The sequence below is a fragment of the Microtus oregoni genome, unplaced genomic scaffold, assembly GCF_018167655.1.
Source record: "Microtus oregoni isolate MIOR12 unplaced genomic scaffold, Mior012 000026F_ref0000081, whole genome shotgun sequence".
NCBI lineage: Eukaryota > Metazoa > Chordata > Mammalia > Rodentia > Cricetidae > Microtus > Microtus oregoni.
In genome coordinates, this window is record NW_024543085.1 from 24,163,688 (window position 1) to 24,179,940 (window position 16,253).

The 16,253-nt window shown below is 47.6% G+C and overlaps 2 protein-coding genes across 2 annotated transcripts in view; one reads left to right on the forward strand and one right to left on the reverse strand.

Moving 5' to 3' along the window:
• Positions 1-16,253, forward strand: part of Snd1 (staphylococcal nuclease and tudor domain containing 1) — a 403,901-nt gene that overhangs the window by 325,764 nt on the left and 61,884 nt on the right. The window lies entirely within an intron of this gene.
• Positions 12,136-15,962, reverse strand: Lrrc4 (leucine rich repeat containing 4). The gene is made up of 2 exons (XM_041675560.1): positions 15,828-15,962; positions 12,136-15,650 (listed from the first exon to the last, which is right to left on the reverse strand). Exon 2 carries the CDS (start codon positions 15,548-15,550, stop codon positions 13,592-13,594), a length of 1,959 nt encoding a protein of 652 aa, XP_041531494.1. The 5' UTR covers positions 15,551-15,650; positions 15,828-15,962; the 3' UTR covers positions 12,136-13,591.

Consider the following 16,253-nt stretch of genomic DNA (forward strand, 5'->3'; position numbering starts at 1 on the left):
AGTCTCAGAGAAAGAAGTGATTTGGTTCTCCTTGTTTCTGATTCTGTTTCTCCTATTTGTTATTCTTGGGTCCTGGCCATCTTTCCTTTCTTGACCTTGCCTCGGAAGGTGCTACATTTGTAGAAGGGTTCTCCCTTATTTTCTACCACAGTCATTTACACCTGGCTAGCTCTCTCAAAAGTGACTCCGACCCAACCAGAAGGAAAACTCTGGGCAGTAGTTCATGCTTCTTTTGGCTATGTGTCTCACCACTCTTCTCCTTGCCTTTTCAATCTAGAGAAGAGCTTTCTAATCTCCTGGATGATTTAAAAACCATGAAGTCCCTAGTGTCACCCCTGGAGATTGCAATGTGACCTAAAGTTTAAATGCTAGCATGTCCTTATGTTCTCTTGAACTTGGCATATCCCTGGCCACAGAACTGGTTCTACAAAGGCATACAAACAAATAAAGAAGTCAGGAATGCTGATTAGTTCTTGTCAACATCCGGAAAGAAGGAATCTCAGTTGAGGAATTACCACATCACATTGCCTTTGGACATATCTGTGAGGCATTTTCTTAATCACAGAGCAATGTAGAAAGGCACAATCCACTGTAAGCAGTGCTATTCATGGGCAGGGCGGTCCTGGGTTCTAGAGCAAAGGTGGATTAAGGGAAAGTGAAGGTGGGAGAGGTTCCAGGAGAAAAATACCTAAACCCTGGTACCTAATGACTCCTTAGTGTGGCTAATATGCACCTAAGAGAAGGAAGCATTGCCTCAGGAGTCTTCAGTAAAAGGAACCAAACTATTGCCTCACTCCCTAAGCAGCCTACAGTTGACTCTTCCACACAAGGGATTCCCTCCTTGGGTGATGCTGAGACAGATCCTCATCTGAGTAGTTAGCAGTGTAACAGAGAGACACCAGCATACCTAAGGCCCACTGCTTTTCAACATTGAACGCTAAAGTAGAGCGGAGATAAATATATCTATAGACAAGAGCTTACTTTTCCTTTCAGAGATATTGACGAGAAAGAATAATCCACAGGTGACTCTCCAATCCCCAGAATGACAGTTTTAAACTCTAGCTCAAGGAATGCTTGTCTGCCTCCAACCCCTAGTTCCTATGCCTCACGTCCCACCCTTCAGTAGCAGAGAAGCCTGCCACAGCAGTGAGAAACAGGCAAGGCCAGGCACTGTTCTACCAGACAGTATCTTGTCAGACTTCAAGCTTTAAGTCCATATTTGTGCTCTGCCTACTTGGCTGGCTGTTCTTGCACTTGAGCGGCTTGTTTGCCTGGACAGGTCCAAGCTGTCGGAGCCATCAGCAGCTGCACCTCCTCCCTCGCGCCTTCTGTCTGAGCCAACCTTGATTCACAGTAGTGCAGATGGCCCCAGCCGTACCCAGAGACGTCTGCCACTCCTATCCCCTCTCTTGCCCTTTTTCTATGAGATGAGGGGGTGGCTGAACCAAACTTGCCTACAGGTCAACCTGGGCCAAGATGAAGACAACTCATGGCTAGTTCATGTTCTAGTACATAGATTAAGCTTCCTCCATGATTTTAAAGACAAAATGAACTGAACCCAAGGGACAAGGACAGGCCCAGGCTCAGTTCATTCTGTGTGAGAAATGCTTTCTAGCTTGTATGAGCACTAATCTAGTCTTACAAAGAACCTTAGCAGCACTCACTCTACCTCCCAAGGACTAGCGTGAGCTAGAAGAGAACCCAGTGAAGGGTACTATCAGAGACTTCTCTTTTCCTTTTCCTTTTCTAGCCATCACAGGCTTTGGCAGTCTTTCACAGCACTGCTCGTTCTCTCGTCCGCCTCGTGTGTTACAGGTAGTAAGTACACTGTTACACTCTGTTGTAATCAACCACTTCTCTTTACCTTGGCCCCTTCTGAGAAGTTAATAACTAGTAACACACACGGGGCCGAGGGTGCCTGACCTTTTACAGAAGAACACGGCAGCAACTGCAGGACAGTCCCCAACCTTCCCCGTGGTGGCTTACTGCTGGGCAGCAGGACTGCAAACTACATAGGAGATCCTAGCCTATCTATCGGGCTCTGCCTGAATGAGACCTCCCAGGCATCTGAGAACAGCTCTGCTGAAGCTGGAAAAGGCTTCCAGTCCCCAGCTGCTGATGAGGAGGCGTATAAACCCTCAAGGTGAACCCCTCCTATGGAAGACTTTCAAGATGAAGATGGTTTCTACTCTGTAGAACTTGGCATGTTTGCTGTAGGGCAAGGATAGTTTCAGTCATTGGAAATGATCCTGACTAAAAGAAGACAGCGGCCTGGAGAGGCCCGGAGAGGCCCATGCCTGTGTTCTGCCTCGTATGTACTCGCAGCTGAGGTCATGCTCGTGGAGTGGGGTTAACAGACTTGTTCTGCTGAGATGCCACAGTTACCTGCAACTTCTGTCTCATTGGGTACAGAGAAAGTATTCTTTGTCGAGTAGAACACCCAGGAACCTTCTTTCCTCTATAAAACCACACAGTCAGTCTGACCCAGTATGGTCACTTCTGTGCTCTTTGTGGCTGCTCAAACCTCATTTGTCTAGAATTAGATGTCACTTTCTCTTCCTGTTACCATGCTTACTTAACCATTTAACTATAGGAAACATAAGCTACGGGCTCTTTTTAATCCATAAAATCTAGTCGTGTGGAAATGCTGACTATAAGCAGCCTACAGAGATAGTCTAGGTTGTTGAGGTCGATTCCAAAGGTCTAAATAGACAGTACTTGCCATAGTCCTTAAAGGAGCCATCAGATTCTCGGCCAAACCTAGCCAGCAACACATGTGACAGATAACCATCTCCACCCACTTGTCTATCCCCAGCCTCATTATGGCTCAGAGAATAGCCCTGGAATGGTCAGTGCAGTATCAAGACAACAAGAAAGTCGCTGTATTCTTGTCTTGCCATTTTAGAGACTTCCAGTTCAGGGTAGGTAGGTTCTTCTCTCTTGTCCCAAATTACTCCACAAACCTGCCTTAAAAGGGACCCACAGAGGCTGGTCACCTCACAGGCACCTGCACTATGCTACAGTCCTGCAGGTGTCTGCCTGATGTCAGAATGGGCATGAGAGAGGAAATGTGAATACAACTAGTCTCCCAGGAAGGTTTCCTGATGGCCTGCTACAGGGCCACCCCTCAGGCTCTGAGGGTTGTATCCCACAAAATTTCAAACCTGAGAGTTCTGTTTTCTCTGGGGAAAAGCTGAGAAACGGTTCCCGCCTGACTCTTGTCTTGGCTACAGTGGAAGCCACTGTGCTACCAAGTGTCTGCCGTAGCCATTCCCCACAGATTCCATCACAGGCCGGTTCTCACCAGCAGAGGGAAGCCCTCATCCAGCTCCAGTAGCAGCATCTGTATACTTGTGGAGTATACAGACAAAGGCAGCAAGGCCTGGACTTCCAAGAGCGAAATGAAGTGCCCTTATAGGCTTGGCAGGCCCAGCCAAGCCATCTCTTGACTATTTGCTGCTCAGGTCCTATACCTTCAGGGCCACTTGTACATGAAAAGGGAAGAGGAACTCTGTGCTTTACTCTGGCACCTGACAAGAGTTCTCTCTCCAGCAAGCCATTGCCAGGAGGGAACTGCTGAAGTAGCACTCTGAGAGTCGCCCGGGAGACCCCTCCATCTCCTGCCAAGTCAAACAAACCTGCCTATGCAGTCGTGAATTGTATCTCCCAGCACAGTGCAGGACACAGCCTTACGGGAAAGTCCTGAGTGCCAACAGGAGAGGCATCTGAGGAGAAATAATTGGTGCAGAAAGGGGCAGGGTGCCACTCAGTCATCTAAATGAAAAGGAAAAGGTCAATGGAGCTATATGGGGCCCAGGTTGGATTGTTGACTCTGTCCTACTGTATAGCAAAGGCCAGGTAACTGTCCAGCCCTAGGCACTGCCAGCCCCTTCCAGCTGCTGACAGCTCAGCACGAAGATACACATGCTCTCAGTACACAGATGGGTTTGCATGTCAGCATGAGCCCATTTTTAGCCCTTGCCGAGGAAGGGCAGTCCATGACACAGTAATTTAATTAAATTTGCCTCCCTCCATGGCCCACATATTTGAAGAGGTTTGGGGGGAATGGATCTGGCTGAGGACAATTACCCTGCCGCTCTGGCACTGCCCCAGAGCTGAGCCGCAGTACCATAAAGGGTCTTGCCATCCTGAATACAGCCCAGGGCATCTGTCTGCACTGCAGGCTCTCTGGCCAGGCTGCCTGCTGACACATCTGGCAAAGCAGCCTCTGGAAGCAGCCCATCTCCATCACTGCAAAGCCAACAGGGGCAAAATAAGGGGACTCCCTACTCCCCTAGTCAAGACTGGCTGGCAATGGTTTCCACACTAGCTAGCGCCACATCATTAGCTTAACCAGACTGCAGTCTGTTAAAATAGAGATGAGCTCAAGCACCTTCGCTGTCTCTACAGCCTCAGTGACAGCTGTAACCCTAACCTCGGAGTTGTGCATCTGCCCTGGGAATGACTGATTTGGGATCTTGAAAACAATTCCCCTTCTTTCCAAAAAAATAAACAATCAAAACCTTATTCCCACTTCATAACTTTAGTACTCTCAATCAGTTTTTATTGCATTAGGCCTGCATTTAGAACACACCCAAAAGCTTCCTATACCTCTTAGCCAACCAGCTGGTGCTTCTTTCCCATGGGATTCATCAGCTTGTCAGGAAGTCCATAGGCTTTCACTGGCCATCTCCCCTGGTCCACTGAGCTGACCATCGCACGGAATTCTTTTTGCTTATCACCATCTTTTTTTGGTCCTAGTCTTCTGTATCAAGCCTTCAAGAGAAGAACATTCTCTTTGCTTGTCTTCCTAGCTCAGTACTGAGAACACATCCTCCTTGCTGGCTAATCTCTCCTCCATAATGATAGCAGCTCCTCTGAGAAAAAGGGAATTCTCTGGCACAGTTCATCTCAACACCAGCATAACACAGGCTGTTGCTTAAGAGTGGGAATCATTAGAGTCAGGCCATTATTGAAGGGGACCGGTCTCTAGGGGAACTAGCAGAAATTACTACTCCTTAATAGATGGAAACTCATTTGCTTGAAGCCCCCGCCCTCCTCTTTCTCTTCCCCACCTCTGAAGTTTAAAGTATCTCCACCCCATCCAAGACAGCAAATGTCTGCTAAATTAACTTGGTCAAGAGACAGCCTTGGCTGAAAGTGTCTGTTCTTTTAGAATACAGAGACTTCATGAGAAATCACCCTGAAAGCAGCACACTGTGATTAAACATATGTGATAAAATTGTAGCTAGGGCCACTTTGTTTCCCAAGAAAGGATTATTTGCCCCATGGTTAATAGTAAGTCCCCCCAAGTCAGCATGAGCATTCCCTCTGAGGGCCTCATTGCCGTAAAACCCCAGGGAAAGGCCGGGCGATGGTGGCGCACGCCTTTAATCCCAGCACTCGGGAGGCAGAGGCAGGCGGATCTCTGTGAGTTCGAGACCAGCCTGGTCTGCAAGAGCTAGTTCCAGGACAGGCTCCAAAGCCACAGAGAAACCCTGTCTCAAAAAACCAAAAAAAAAAAAAAAAAAAAAACAGGAAAGCCAGGAAGGTGGAAGCAGGACTCTAGACTGTGCTGCTTCTCCTATGGGCTTCATGATCTTGGCAAACCTCTAATAGGATTTAGCCTTCCAGGGCTGGAGAGATAGCTCAGCCATTAAAGGCTAGGCTAACACGCAAAAATGATTCAGCCTTCCCTATACAGAGGCAGGTGTTGTCTTACTGCCCTCCACCAATTTAGAGAGAAGGAAAAACCTCTTATATAACAAAGGTCCCTTTTGATTATCTATTTTGTACTGCCACTAAACCCATGTGCCCTGCAATACTTAACAGCTGAAAAGAAAGAAGTTGCCTATTGCTCAACTCTTAACTGTTTGAACTCCTGGGTTCCAGCATTAAGCACAAGTTAGAGAACTGGTGGGAAAGTTCTTCCTTCTCCCCCTGCAAAATAACTATTAGAGACTGTACAGAATTGCAAACTCCGGGCGTCACCAGTTACCGTGCCATTTCCATGCATGGCACCCCCTGGAGTCGAATGTTATGGTGGCCCTGCCAGGGTCTGGTCTGCATGATACTAGCAAATCACATCTCATTGGGTTTCACCGTCTTCATAAATAAACTGGGGTAGTTCAATAAAATTCTTGATTGAGTTCACTCTTGACTGTGAACTTATCCCTAGCCTTCGAAAAGCCCACACTCTGCCACAGTGCCCATTGTCACCTTGATTAAAAACCCTATGATGTAAAGATGACATGATTCTACCCAGGAAGAGAGATTGAAAGAAGGGAAAGCTCTACGGCTGACACCGTGAGCTTAAGTATGAAGAACTTGTAACGGGACAACACTCTCATCTTGTTATAGTCATTTTTCTCTGTAGCTTCGAACCAATCTGACGTGCACACACCAGATGTAGATGTGCTTTGGGGTAATCAGCCGTCATCTGGGTGCCATATCCTTTTTTTAAAATGAAAAAAAAAAGGTAGTCTTCCTTTCCCTGGTTCCTCTGGCAGTCTCTTCCTTGTGTTTTTCTTTTCCTCCTTCCTTTCATTCTCCAGACTTCCCTCTCCCTGACCTTAAAGAGATGAATTGGAAGAATGTGCTGTCATGTCAGAAGGAAGCCATTGTCAGTTCACACAGGCAGACACTAATAGGATAAAGTATTATCCGACTTCCTTTAAGTCCAGAAATTAAGTCTTCTTGGAATGGTAATAGATTATCACTTGTAGCCACTGTGGCTGCCAGGCTGCAGGAACAGGCTGCAGGTGCCTGAGACCTCAGCTCTCGGATGCACTGAGCATTCCTCTAGTTAGGACCAACAGCTGGCACTTGGTTCCTGGCTGAAACTGCCTATGTTGAGAACTGTCTATAACTCATTCAGTTTACCTATTGGGGGGGGGGTCCTTGAGTTGGAGCAACTGTCTGAATGATTTTAATGAACCCAAATGAGTGGGTAGATAAAGGAAGAAATGCAGACCTTGAAGACTGGGAAGAAATAGCCTGAGGCCAGAAAAGCAAACTTTGCCCAAGGAACAGCTTGTGAAGCCTTTCTCCCTCTGCCTGCTGACTCACTGAGCAGGTAGAGTGACTTAACTAATGACTAAAATACCACCAGCTCCGAGACAGGAAAAACCAGAGTTGAGACCTTAAAGGAACTGTAAGAGATAACGTTGGAGAGGCCATAGCGTGCAAACCACTAGAGGTAAGAAAGAGCCGTCACTCTTAAATGGAAAGATCATTTGGAATTTCTTAGGCCCTATCATAGAGATGAGTAGACTCAAATGGAGATTATGAAAGGAAACCTGGTATGATAATTGAAGGGTGTCTTTATGAGTGGGTATATCAGAAGGTAGGTGGATACTAAAGAAATAAACGTGTCAAGGGCTCCTCTGTTGCTGTTTTATAATTTATGTGACCATTGGTCATTAGTTAGTTGTGTAACTGGATACACAGAATGAGTGAGCTTGAAAGGCTGAGTCTGACACTGGGTGCTAGAGTGGCCTCTCAACTCACTGCTCCCCAGATACAGGTTCCAAAGCCTCTGAGATGTGCTGCTTTCTCAAGTGCTGACTTGTTTTGACAAGACGGCTTCTCTAACATCTCCACACAGGTCTAGGCCTACTCTGTGACTCACTACAAGTATTCATAAGCACTGAATTCATCAAAATTTCTATAGATCCTTCCTTTGAGGGTAAATAGTGAGCTGTATACCTACTAAAAATGAGGACGCAAGTTCATGGCAGACCCAAGAGAGCTGCCAGAGTCCATTTCAGGGTACCACCTGAAGACTGGCTTGCTTTCGCCAACAGTGGACAGCCTGCAAGAGAGGCAACAGGACTGTTGTAGGTAGGTGTGGTTTGGCCCAAGTTCTGGCAGCAAAGTTGGCATGTACCAGTGAATAAAACCTATGATCATCCTTAAGTCTAACTCTAGCTTCTCATTAGGAAAGCAAAATGCATTGTTTTTCAGCTTGGAAAGCTGATCTCCCTGCTTTTCATCTCCTCTGTTCATGCCATCACTGTCGCAGCAGCAGTCCTCTGCCATCCAGGGTACAGCCAGCATCTTCCTTACTAAATAACTGCATGCAGACACTTGCCTCTGTCTCTTCTATGTAGCTTCATTTTCCTCTCACTTGTTAAAATCATGGTGCTAGCCCACTTTCTGTAAGAGCCCCAGTAGCTCTCTCTGTGCCAAGAGCCTTCTCCATCTTGCTGCTTCCCCTTCCCGCCTCCAGGCCTGGTAAGGTAAGGCCTTCATAGTAAGGAAGTATTTTTTATCACTGACCTGGATAATATTGGTTCACTTGCACCCCCACGCCTCATTGAGATCCACAGATAGATGAAGAGACTAGAAAGCTCGCCATCTTGTTAAAGACCAAAACCTTCTAGGTAGAAACATCCAATTCCAGCCCCCAGTCTTTAACATCACTATCAGTAGAAGTACCTTTACAAAAAATGTAATCCATTTCTGGACTAAGATAGTGTGTGGGCCAGCTACAGAGTTACTTTAGGTACAGAACACAAGACAGAGTTTTCCTGGGAAATAAAGTACAACCATATTTTCCAGCATATTTGGGCTTGTAAGTGGCATTGCCTCCAACTTCTAGATAACGATTTTTTTCTCTCTGGAATACTGAGAGTATACGTAAGGTTGAAGGATAGGGGAGATGGTAGGCACTAGTCTTTTGGTCTGTATACTTATATCATCAAATAACTCATATATATATATATACATATGTATATATATATATATAGTACCTACTATACAATGTCAGCCACCACTCTAAGTGTGAGATATACAATTTTCAATGTGTACAACAGCCTATGAAGTAGTGAAGTACATACTAATTAATACTGTCTTCAGCTGTAAGATGAAGACACTAAGTACTTGCCTAAGTTAGAGCTAGGAAGTATGGAGCTAGAATTCAACCAAGGATACTGGCTCCAGAATCTATTTTGCAAACATCATGTTCCCTAACCACCCCTCATGTGTATGAGGGGACCCTGGGGGGGGGGCAACAATGATAATGACCTACTTTTTAAATTCCTTAAACCTGCTCAAGATGTAGTTTACTTAATTTAAAGCAAAGATGGAAACAGCTCAGTAGCTAAGCCATTCTTTCCCCTGCAAACGAAAGGGTGCTTTCTAAGTGGATGGGAGACCAAAGGAGCCAAACTGCCTCGCAGTTTAGCTGAGGCAGAGTTTAGAAATGGCGTGAACAGTGCCTGCATTAGGCGGAAGCATGGTGTGCTGAGTGCCAGCAGAGGAGATAAAACCAGACATATGTTTAGATATATAAGTGTTCTCTCTCCTTTCTCTCCTCTAATTTTAAGCCTTTACTGCTTTAGTGCACTGAAATGGTAGACCCTAAATTTTAAACCCTACCCTCCTGAGATAGAAGCCCGGTGTAAGAAGGACCCACCTAACCCTCTTGCTGTTCATAGTCACCGGCCAGTGCAGGAAGCCAGAGGCTATTGATTCTGAGCCTCCTGCCTGCAAACAATAGGAATTGTCTTGCAGGAGGGCTTTTCGCGTTGGTCTACCCAGGAAGTTAAGTTGCTGGCCTCGATACGTGTTCTATAGCCACGATAAACTAGTATCTGTAAGCCTTAGAGACTAGCCTGCCTACCTGCACTGATAATATGGTGCAGCATTATCACACCAGGATGATGAGAAGACTATAGATTATAGAAATGGTAACTACAGGCGACATTTAAAGAACTAAGGCCAGTGAGCTAGCAAGATGGCTCAGCAGGTAAAGGCACTCATTACCAAGCCTAACGGCCTGAGTTCTAGCCTCAGATCACATATAGTCCTCTGGCAGTCACACATGCCCCGCACCCCCACTAAACAGACAGATCTGAACATTTTAAATGAGCTAAAACTAGACAGGTAGGTAGCAGAGGACGAGGAACTAAGGTCCTGCTCTTCCATCCCACGCTTATCATTGTTGAGCCGTATAAGTAGACCCCTCCTGTAGAGGTTTTCTCCAATAGGAACTTTAAGACTTGGTCAGTCACCTACATTGCAACGCTCCCCAGTCCGTGGCTGGGAGGAAGGCAAACTTCTCACTGGAAACACACCAACATACCTACTTTCATCTTTCTCCTGTAGCTGCCACCCTTTGTGGGATTCTGCAGTTTCTGTCTGCCACTGGGTCTAGTACTCCAGAAGCTGTATGTGCAGAATCCAGCACTTATGCACACATGGAGCTCCCATTGTCAGTTGTGGTCAGGCCTTATAGAGTAGCAGAGCTGGGTGGGGTGGAAAGAGAACAGCTCTTTATGGAAGAAGAGAACACAGAAGTATCTGTAGGAAGTCCCATTTTAGCTGCATATTAGCATGGAAAGAAACACATTCTTGCTAGCCAATAAGAGCCTTAATGAGAAAACACATTTGGCTTCAGAGTCAGGAGACCCAGGCTTTAGTCCCACCTCTCCCACATTCAGTATGACCTTGGGTATGTCTTTTCATTTCTGTGGAGCTCAGTTTCCTTGACCAGAAAATATTTTTTAAAATTAGACTAAGTAATTTTCATGGCCTTAAAAATTCTGTAATGAAAAGTCTGTAATTCCATACTAGCCAGTCTTTGCTCTAATGTGTTGCTATAACTACCCCTGAAGAGCTACCAACCCACGTTCCATTCCCAGGTAACCAGCCTTACAGCTTGGCCAGCCAGGCTTGAGAATGACTCACTAACACAGCCTTGGAGCCTCACTTCAGTGCTCCTGAGGCTCTTCCGAAAAACTGTCCCAAGCGCCTAACTGCGGAAGAGTGCCAGGCCAGAGGATAGGCCCACTGGGGCAAGACCTGTCCCTGACATGCCCAGGATACTTTTGCCTAGGGTCCCCCTTCTTATCCTCCCACCCCCATCGCTCAGTTTCCTTCTAGGAAGCAGTTCTCCCTCCGGTTCTCAGACTGGAATATGCTCATGGGAGAACAAAGGCATTCCTCCTTAGGATTCTTCCTCCGCCTCTGTCCTCAGACCTTTGTCATTTCAGTTACTGCAGAATTTCTGACTTCCCAGACAGCTGTCACAAAAAGAAGGGGATGTTAGGAAATCAGCGCCCCACCTTGTGGTGCTGAGGCAGCAACTTTGTTGTCACTTGCCTCAGAGTGTATACCCGGGAAGCTGTTCCCAACAGCCCAAGTTGTGTTGTGTAGCACTAGGGGACAGAGCCATTTCTTAAATTCTCATCTGATCATAGCCAAGTCCCACCCTTTGCTCTGCTGCAGTTTTCTTTTTTTATTAGAGGTAGAGTGCTAAAAGGACAGAGAGAACCAATCGTTGTTGCCTGCATGTAAGTGCGTACCAGCTTATCTTAGGCACTGATGGCCAGAAATGATCTGTATACCTAGGACGATTTCTTTGCAACTGCTGCAAAGTGCTACCTGCTTCTTTCCCTCCATAGTGCCAGATAGATCACACCCACTCAGTCCTCATCCTCTGCATTAGTGTAAATGTGCTGACGAGGGTCCTTGTTCATGGAGCCTCCCTGGAAGTCATCATTCTGTGAACCTCAGAGCCAGACCCCCACCTCCTTCAACACACATCTGACTATTCGGCCCTGGGGAAACAGCACTGCCTATGGGAATTTGCAGCCAAACTACATTACTGCAGCCCTCTTACATCCAAGCCTCCCAGGGTCCTTGGGTAGAGCTGGTACTGCCTGACCATCAGGTTCTGCTGAGGTGGCAGTTCACTTCTGGCCAGGTCCCAGGAGCTGAGGCTGACCCATTTCCCCTGCTTTTCCAGGGCATGGGGAATTTGGTTATATCCCCAACAAAGCCAGGGACTAACACACTTAGCTCGTGGAAGATGCACTGGAGTCGGGGTGCATTTATTTAAACTAAAGAAATGTGGTTGACAGCTTTTAGCATTTTCCCACACTTTAAAAAAATTAACATTGTCTCCCTCCCCACATCGTGCCTCTTCCCTCCCCCCCACCCCCTTTATTTAAATATAAATGACTTGGCCAATACTTATAAGACTGTATAGGTTCAGGGTCTTCTTATTCAATTTAACCCTTTGGGGACATTGAATTAAAAATTGAACAATATTTATTAAAATACAAAAATACACTTTTCTCACATTACAATCAGTGTTCTTTTGTTGGCATTCCCCCCACCCATACCACCCCCTTCAAATCTGAACCCTTTATTTCCTCTTAAAGCTAAAATAATAACTGAAAGTTACATCATTAAATTGACCAGAATAACAGATCTTGCCCCCTGCTTATAGCTCTACTGGAGGTAGGCCTAGGGGAGGGAAGCTTCCCTCCATGGTGCCCCATTCAACAGGACTCCATGCAGAACTCAGTTGTGTGAGCCCGCTTGTCATTTTTGTTGTAACTGGGTTTCACATCTCCCCCCCCCCCCCCGAACATCCTGGTTGGCAAAGGCTTCTTTAACTTGAGCCTGTGCCCTTTTTAGCTCTCCTTTTTTCCTCGCTACTCATGTTCTGCCCCCACTCCATCACCACAACCAGTTGGCATCAGCTGTAATAATCCCTAATGAATCAGCATTTAGAATAGTCACCAAATCCCAAGCATGAGAAAAGCTTCCACTCCCCTAAGTTCCCCTACTCCCAGCCTCTCCTCTTTCTCCACCTTTAAACAAACAAGATCTTTTCTGAAAAATCATAAAATGTCATCGTTGTCTACAATCATTTGTCAGATACCCGGAACAACAGGTGGACTCGGCACAATGCTACAATGCTAATTTATGGCCTCCTGTGAATCATCCCCTCTGCTTTTCTGCCTCCCTCCTTTCCCAATGCCGCACCCCCTTCTGGCCACCTCCTCCCGGGAAACCCTGAATAGACACATGCCTTGCAGAGTGGGTTATGCCCAACTGCAGGAATCTGGTGCAGTGTGAAAGCATTCCACTGAGAGCTACGCCAGCTCTCTTTCTTCTAAGCTGTCCTGAAGCATTGTCGGGGGAGATACATGCAAGTCTCAGGGCACAAACCCAGAGGACTTGTGCTCATGGACAAAGAAACAACCCCTTTAAGGATTCATTTGAATGTTGGTGGTTTTCCTACTTAAAATATATTTACAGATCTATCGTCCCCTTTGCCTATGAAAAAAAATTATTGCCTCTCAACATTTTGGCAGAGTACAAATTTGTGATGCTTTTTTAAATTATTTTTTATAAGATAGATCTGTAAAGACAGCTCTCAGCTTAAGAAAGATGTCTGTAGAAATTGTATTCCTATATCATGTGAAGCATCTTCTAAAAAATGACAGGTGCGATCTATCATTCCTACCCCCAGCAGTCCACACCCTGCCTCTCTAGGGGTGCTGGTTGTTGTAGCTTGTTTTGTCTGAGCAGTTTCCACCTTACACCAGTTGACTTGAGGCTCCTACCCACAACATTGCCAAGATTCCCTTCCCTCCCCGTTTAAATAGAACTTACAAGTTAGAAAATAGTTGTGTTTTAATTTTTTTTTGTTTTTAAATTTTAATATAATCTTTAACCAGCCCATAGATTTAATATATAAGCATATACAAGAAAAAGTCTCTCCCCACTCTGTACAAAAGTTGCTCTTTTTTGTGCATTCTATTGCATTTTATAGTTTTTTGAGGGAGGGGAGTCATATTTGAGTTTCCTGTACCTTGTCCTTGGTATGGGTCTGAATTATATAAGGTTCAGAGATAGTGGTGACTGTGGGGTGCAGAGAGTTCCCCAGGCTGTTTTCTGTCCAGTGGGCCCCGTGTGCTGGTTTGTAGGTGTTGTAGTTAATATGGTCATGTATTGTGGGCAACACTACTGCCCCCTCACCTGATACACCGGATGGCGCTGCTGTTGCTGCTGCAGACGCTGCTGCTGGGATGTCTTCATCCACCTGGATAATCTCTACTGTCCTGGCAGCTGTGACTGTACTCCGCTGCTGGTGCCGCTTGCGAAGTTTATAGAAGACAATCAACATGGCAGCAGCTAGGAGTGTCACGGCCACAAAGCAGCCAATGATGATCTTGGTGGTCTTCATGACTTCATCCAGGCTGGTCTGCATCTTGTCGGTGGTGTCTGTTGAGGGTACTGGCACCTGCTTGGGCACACGGGTGGTCTGAATGAGCACCGTGGTAGAGGTGGTATATGCCGGCTGGTAACCAGTGGATGTGGTGGGAACAGGCTTGTACTTTCGTGTTATGTCCTCAGGTGAGATCTCTGTGGTCTCCACTGTTACTGTGGTGAAGAAGCTGAAGTTGGGGGTGTTGAGCTCGGCCGAGCTCACATTGAGGTAGGCCGAGGCATTGGAGTTGCCTGCCACATTGGTCACCATGCATGTGTATACTCCAGTGTCTATGAGCAGCACACGAGAAAAGTTCAAGGTGCCATCATTAAGGACAGAGATCCGTGGGTGTCGGGAGGCGTGGCTGAGCACTGTTCCATTGGGCAGCAACCACTTCACAGAGGACATAGGGGGAGTCCGGCACTTAAGTTCTGCCATCCGATCCTCAGAGATATTGAGGTCCCGGGGTGCATCCATGATGAAGGGAGCAGAGCACTGGAAGGCCGCCTGGTCCACCTCCACCAGGTAACGGCCTCGCATGTGCATGGGAGCATGACAGCGGCCACAGCAGGTGGAATTGGTGGGAATGTACTCCCGAAGCCACCAAGCCAGCCACAGGATATCACAATCACAGTTCCAAGGATTGTGGTGTAGGTGCAACTCCACTAGGTATCTCAGGGGAGTGAAGAGGTCATGGGGCAAAGATGAAAGGTTATTGTGGGCCAAGTTAAGTTCCACAAGGGAAGCCAGCCCATCAAAAGCATTCCTCTCAATCAAGCTGACTTGTGAGTTCATCACCCACAGTTTCTTGAGGGAGCTAAGGCCATGGAAGGACCCTGGCCTGATCTCAGGAAAGTGGTTCCCTGACATCTCAAGCTCCTCTAGCCCCACTAGGGGTGTAAGATTGGGCATATCCTTAATGTTGCACATGCCCAAGTTCAGGTACTTGAGATTGAACAGTCCCTCAAAAGCTCCCTCGGAGATATACTCCAGCTTCTTGAGCTCCCCCAAGTCCAGACGCATGAGGGAGGGCACCCGGTTGAAGGCATAAGAAGGGATGCTTTCAATGGGGTTGTTGCGAAGCCAGAGCTCCCGCAGCTTTGACAGGTACTCAAAGGCCCCACTGGGGATGACAGTCAGCCAGTTGTCAAACAGTTCCAGGGTGTTGAGACTGGCGAGGCCATTAAAGGCCCCCACCTCTATTTGCCTGATGGAGTTCCTGCCCAGCTGCAGGACCTCCAGGTGGTGGAGGTGCCTGAAGGTGTCGGCCTGAATCATTTGGATGTTGTTTTCCATGAGGTTGAGATACCGGGTGTTGGAAGGAATACCCTGCGGGACCTCAGAGAGGCCCCGGCGGGTGCACACCACCTTGCTGAACTGGTTACTGCAGGAACAGACGGAGGGGCAGTTCTGGGGCCCGGCTGAAGCGGCAGCAGCGATGGCTGCACACAGAATCCACACTTGCGCCGTGAGGTAGACGACGGGAAGCAGGACGGCATTCCAGGTGTGGTGCACAGTTACCTGCCACAAGAGCTTCATGGTGTGGCACGTTCATAATTCACCATCGCCTGGGATTTTGGCTTGGAAAAGAGAACCAGCCTTACCCCGGCTTAAGTGAGCTAGGAGCTCCTCTTTCCATCTGGAGAAGGAGGTGGGGAGGGGGCGATTAGAGACGAGCAGATCGGCCTAGAAAAATCCTGCCAAACTACAGAGCGGCCCCTCATCCACCAGCCCACCCCCAAGGCCAGCCCATAGAGAAGCTAAGACTTTTCTCTCCCACGTTGCAACCATCCCCACCCAATTCGCTGTCACCTACCTCGGAAGGAAAGCAGGAAAGAATTAGCGCCTTGTCCTTAAGCTTTCTCCACGGGAGCTGGGTACATCGTTCCCATTCTGACTTTAGTTTTAATTAACAAAGGGGGAAGTGGTGGGGGCAGGGAGGGCAGCGGGGAGGGGAGGGGTGGGGGAGACAAAATGGCTTCTAGTAAATCCGGAGCCGGCGAAGCCGCGGAGTTGAGGCGCGCCAGGGAGAGCCAAGGCCCGGCGGGCTATGCAGGTGCATGCCCCCCCGAGATCCTGAGGAGCGGCGCCACCAGCGCTTCCCTGCTTTGTCCTTGGACCCTGGCACCAGCTCGCTCCAGCCGCGGGGGAAGGCGCTTCATCGCCAAAGTGTGTCTCCGGCGCCCCCAGCCCTCTCCCTGGGCTGTCGCGGGGGATGGGGGTGCGGGGGCGCCCCGAAGCC

What these genes read in the sequence shown, in the direction of transcription:
- Lrrc4 (XM_041675560.1), bottom strand. Translation starts at nt 15,550, where the DNA reads ATGAAGCTCTTGTGGCAGGTAACTGTGCACCACACCTGGAATGCCGTC.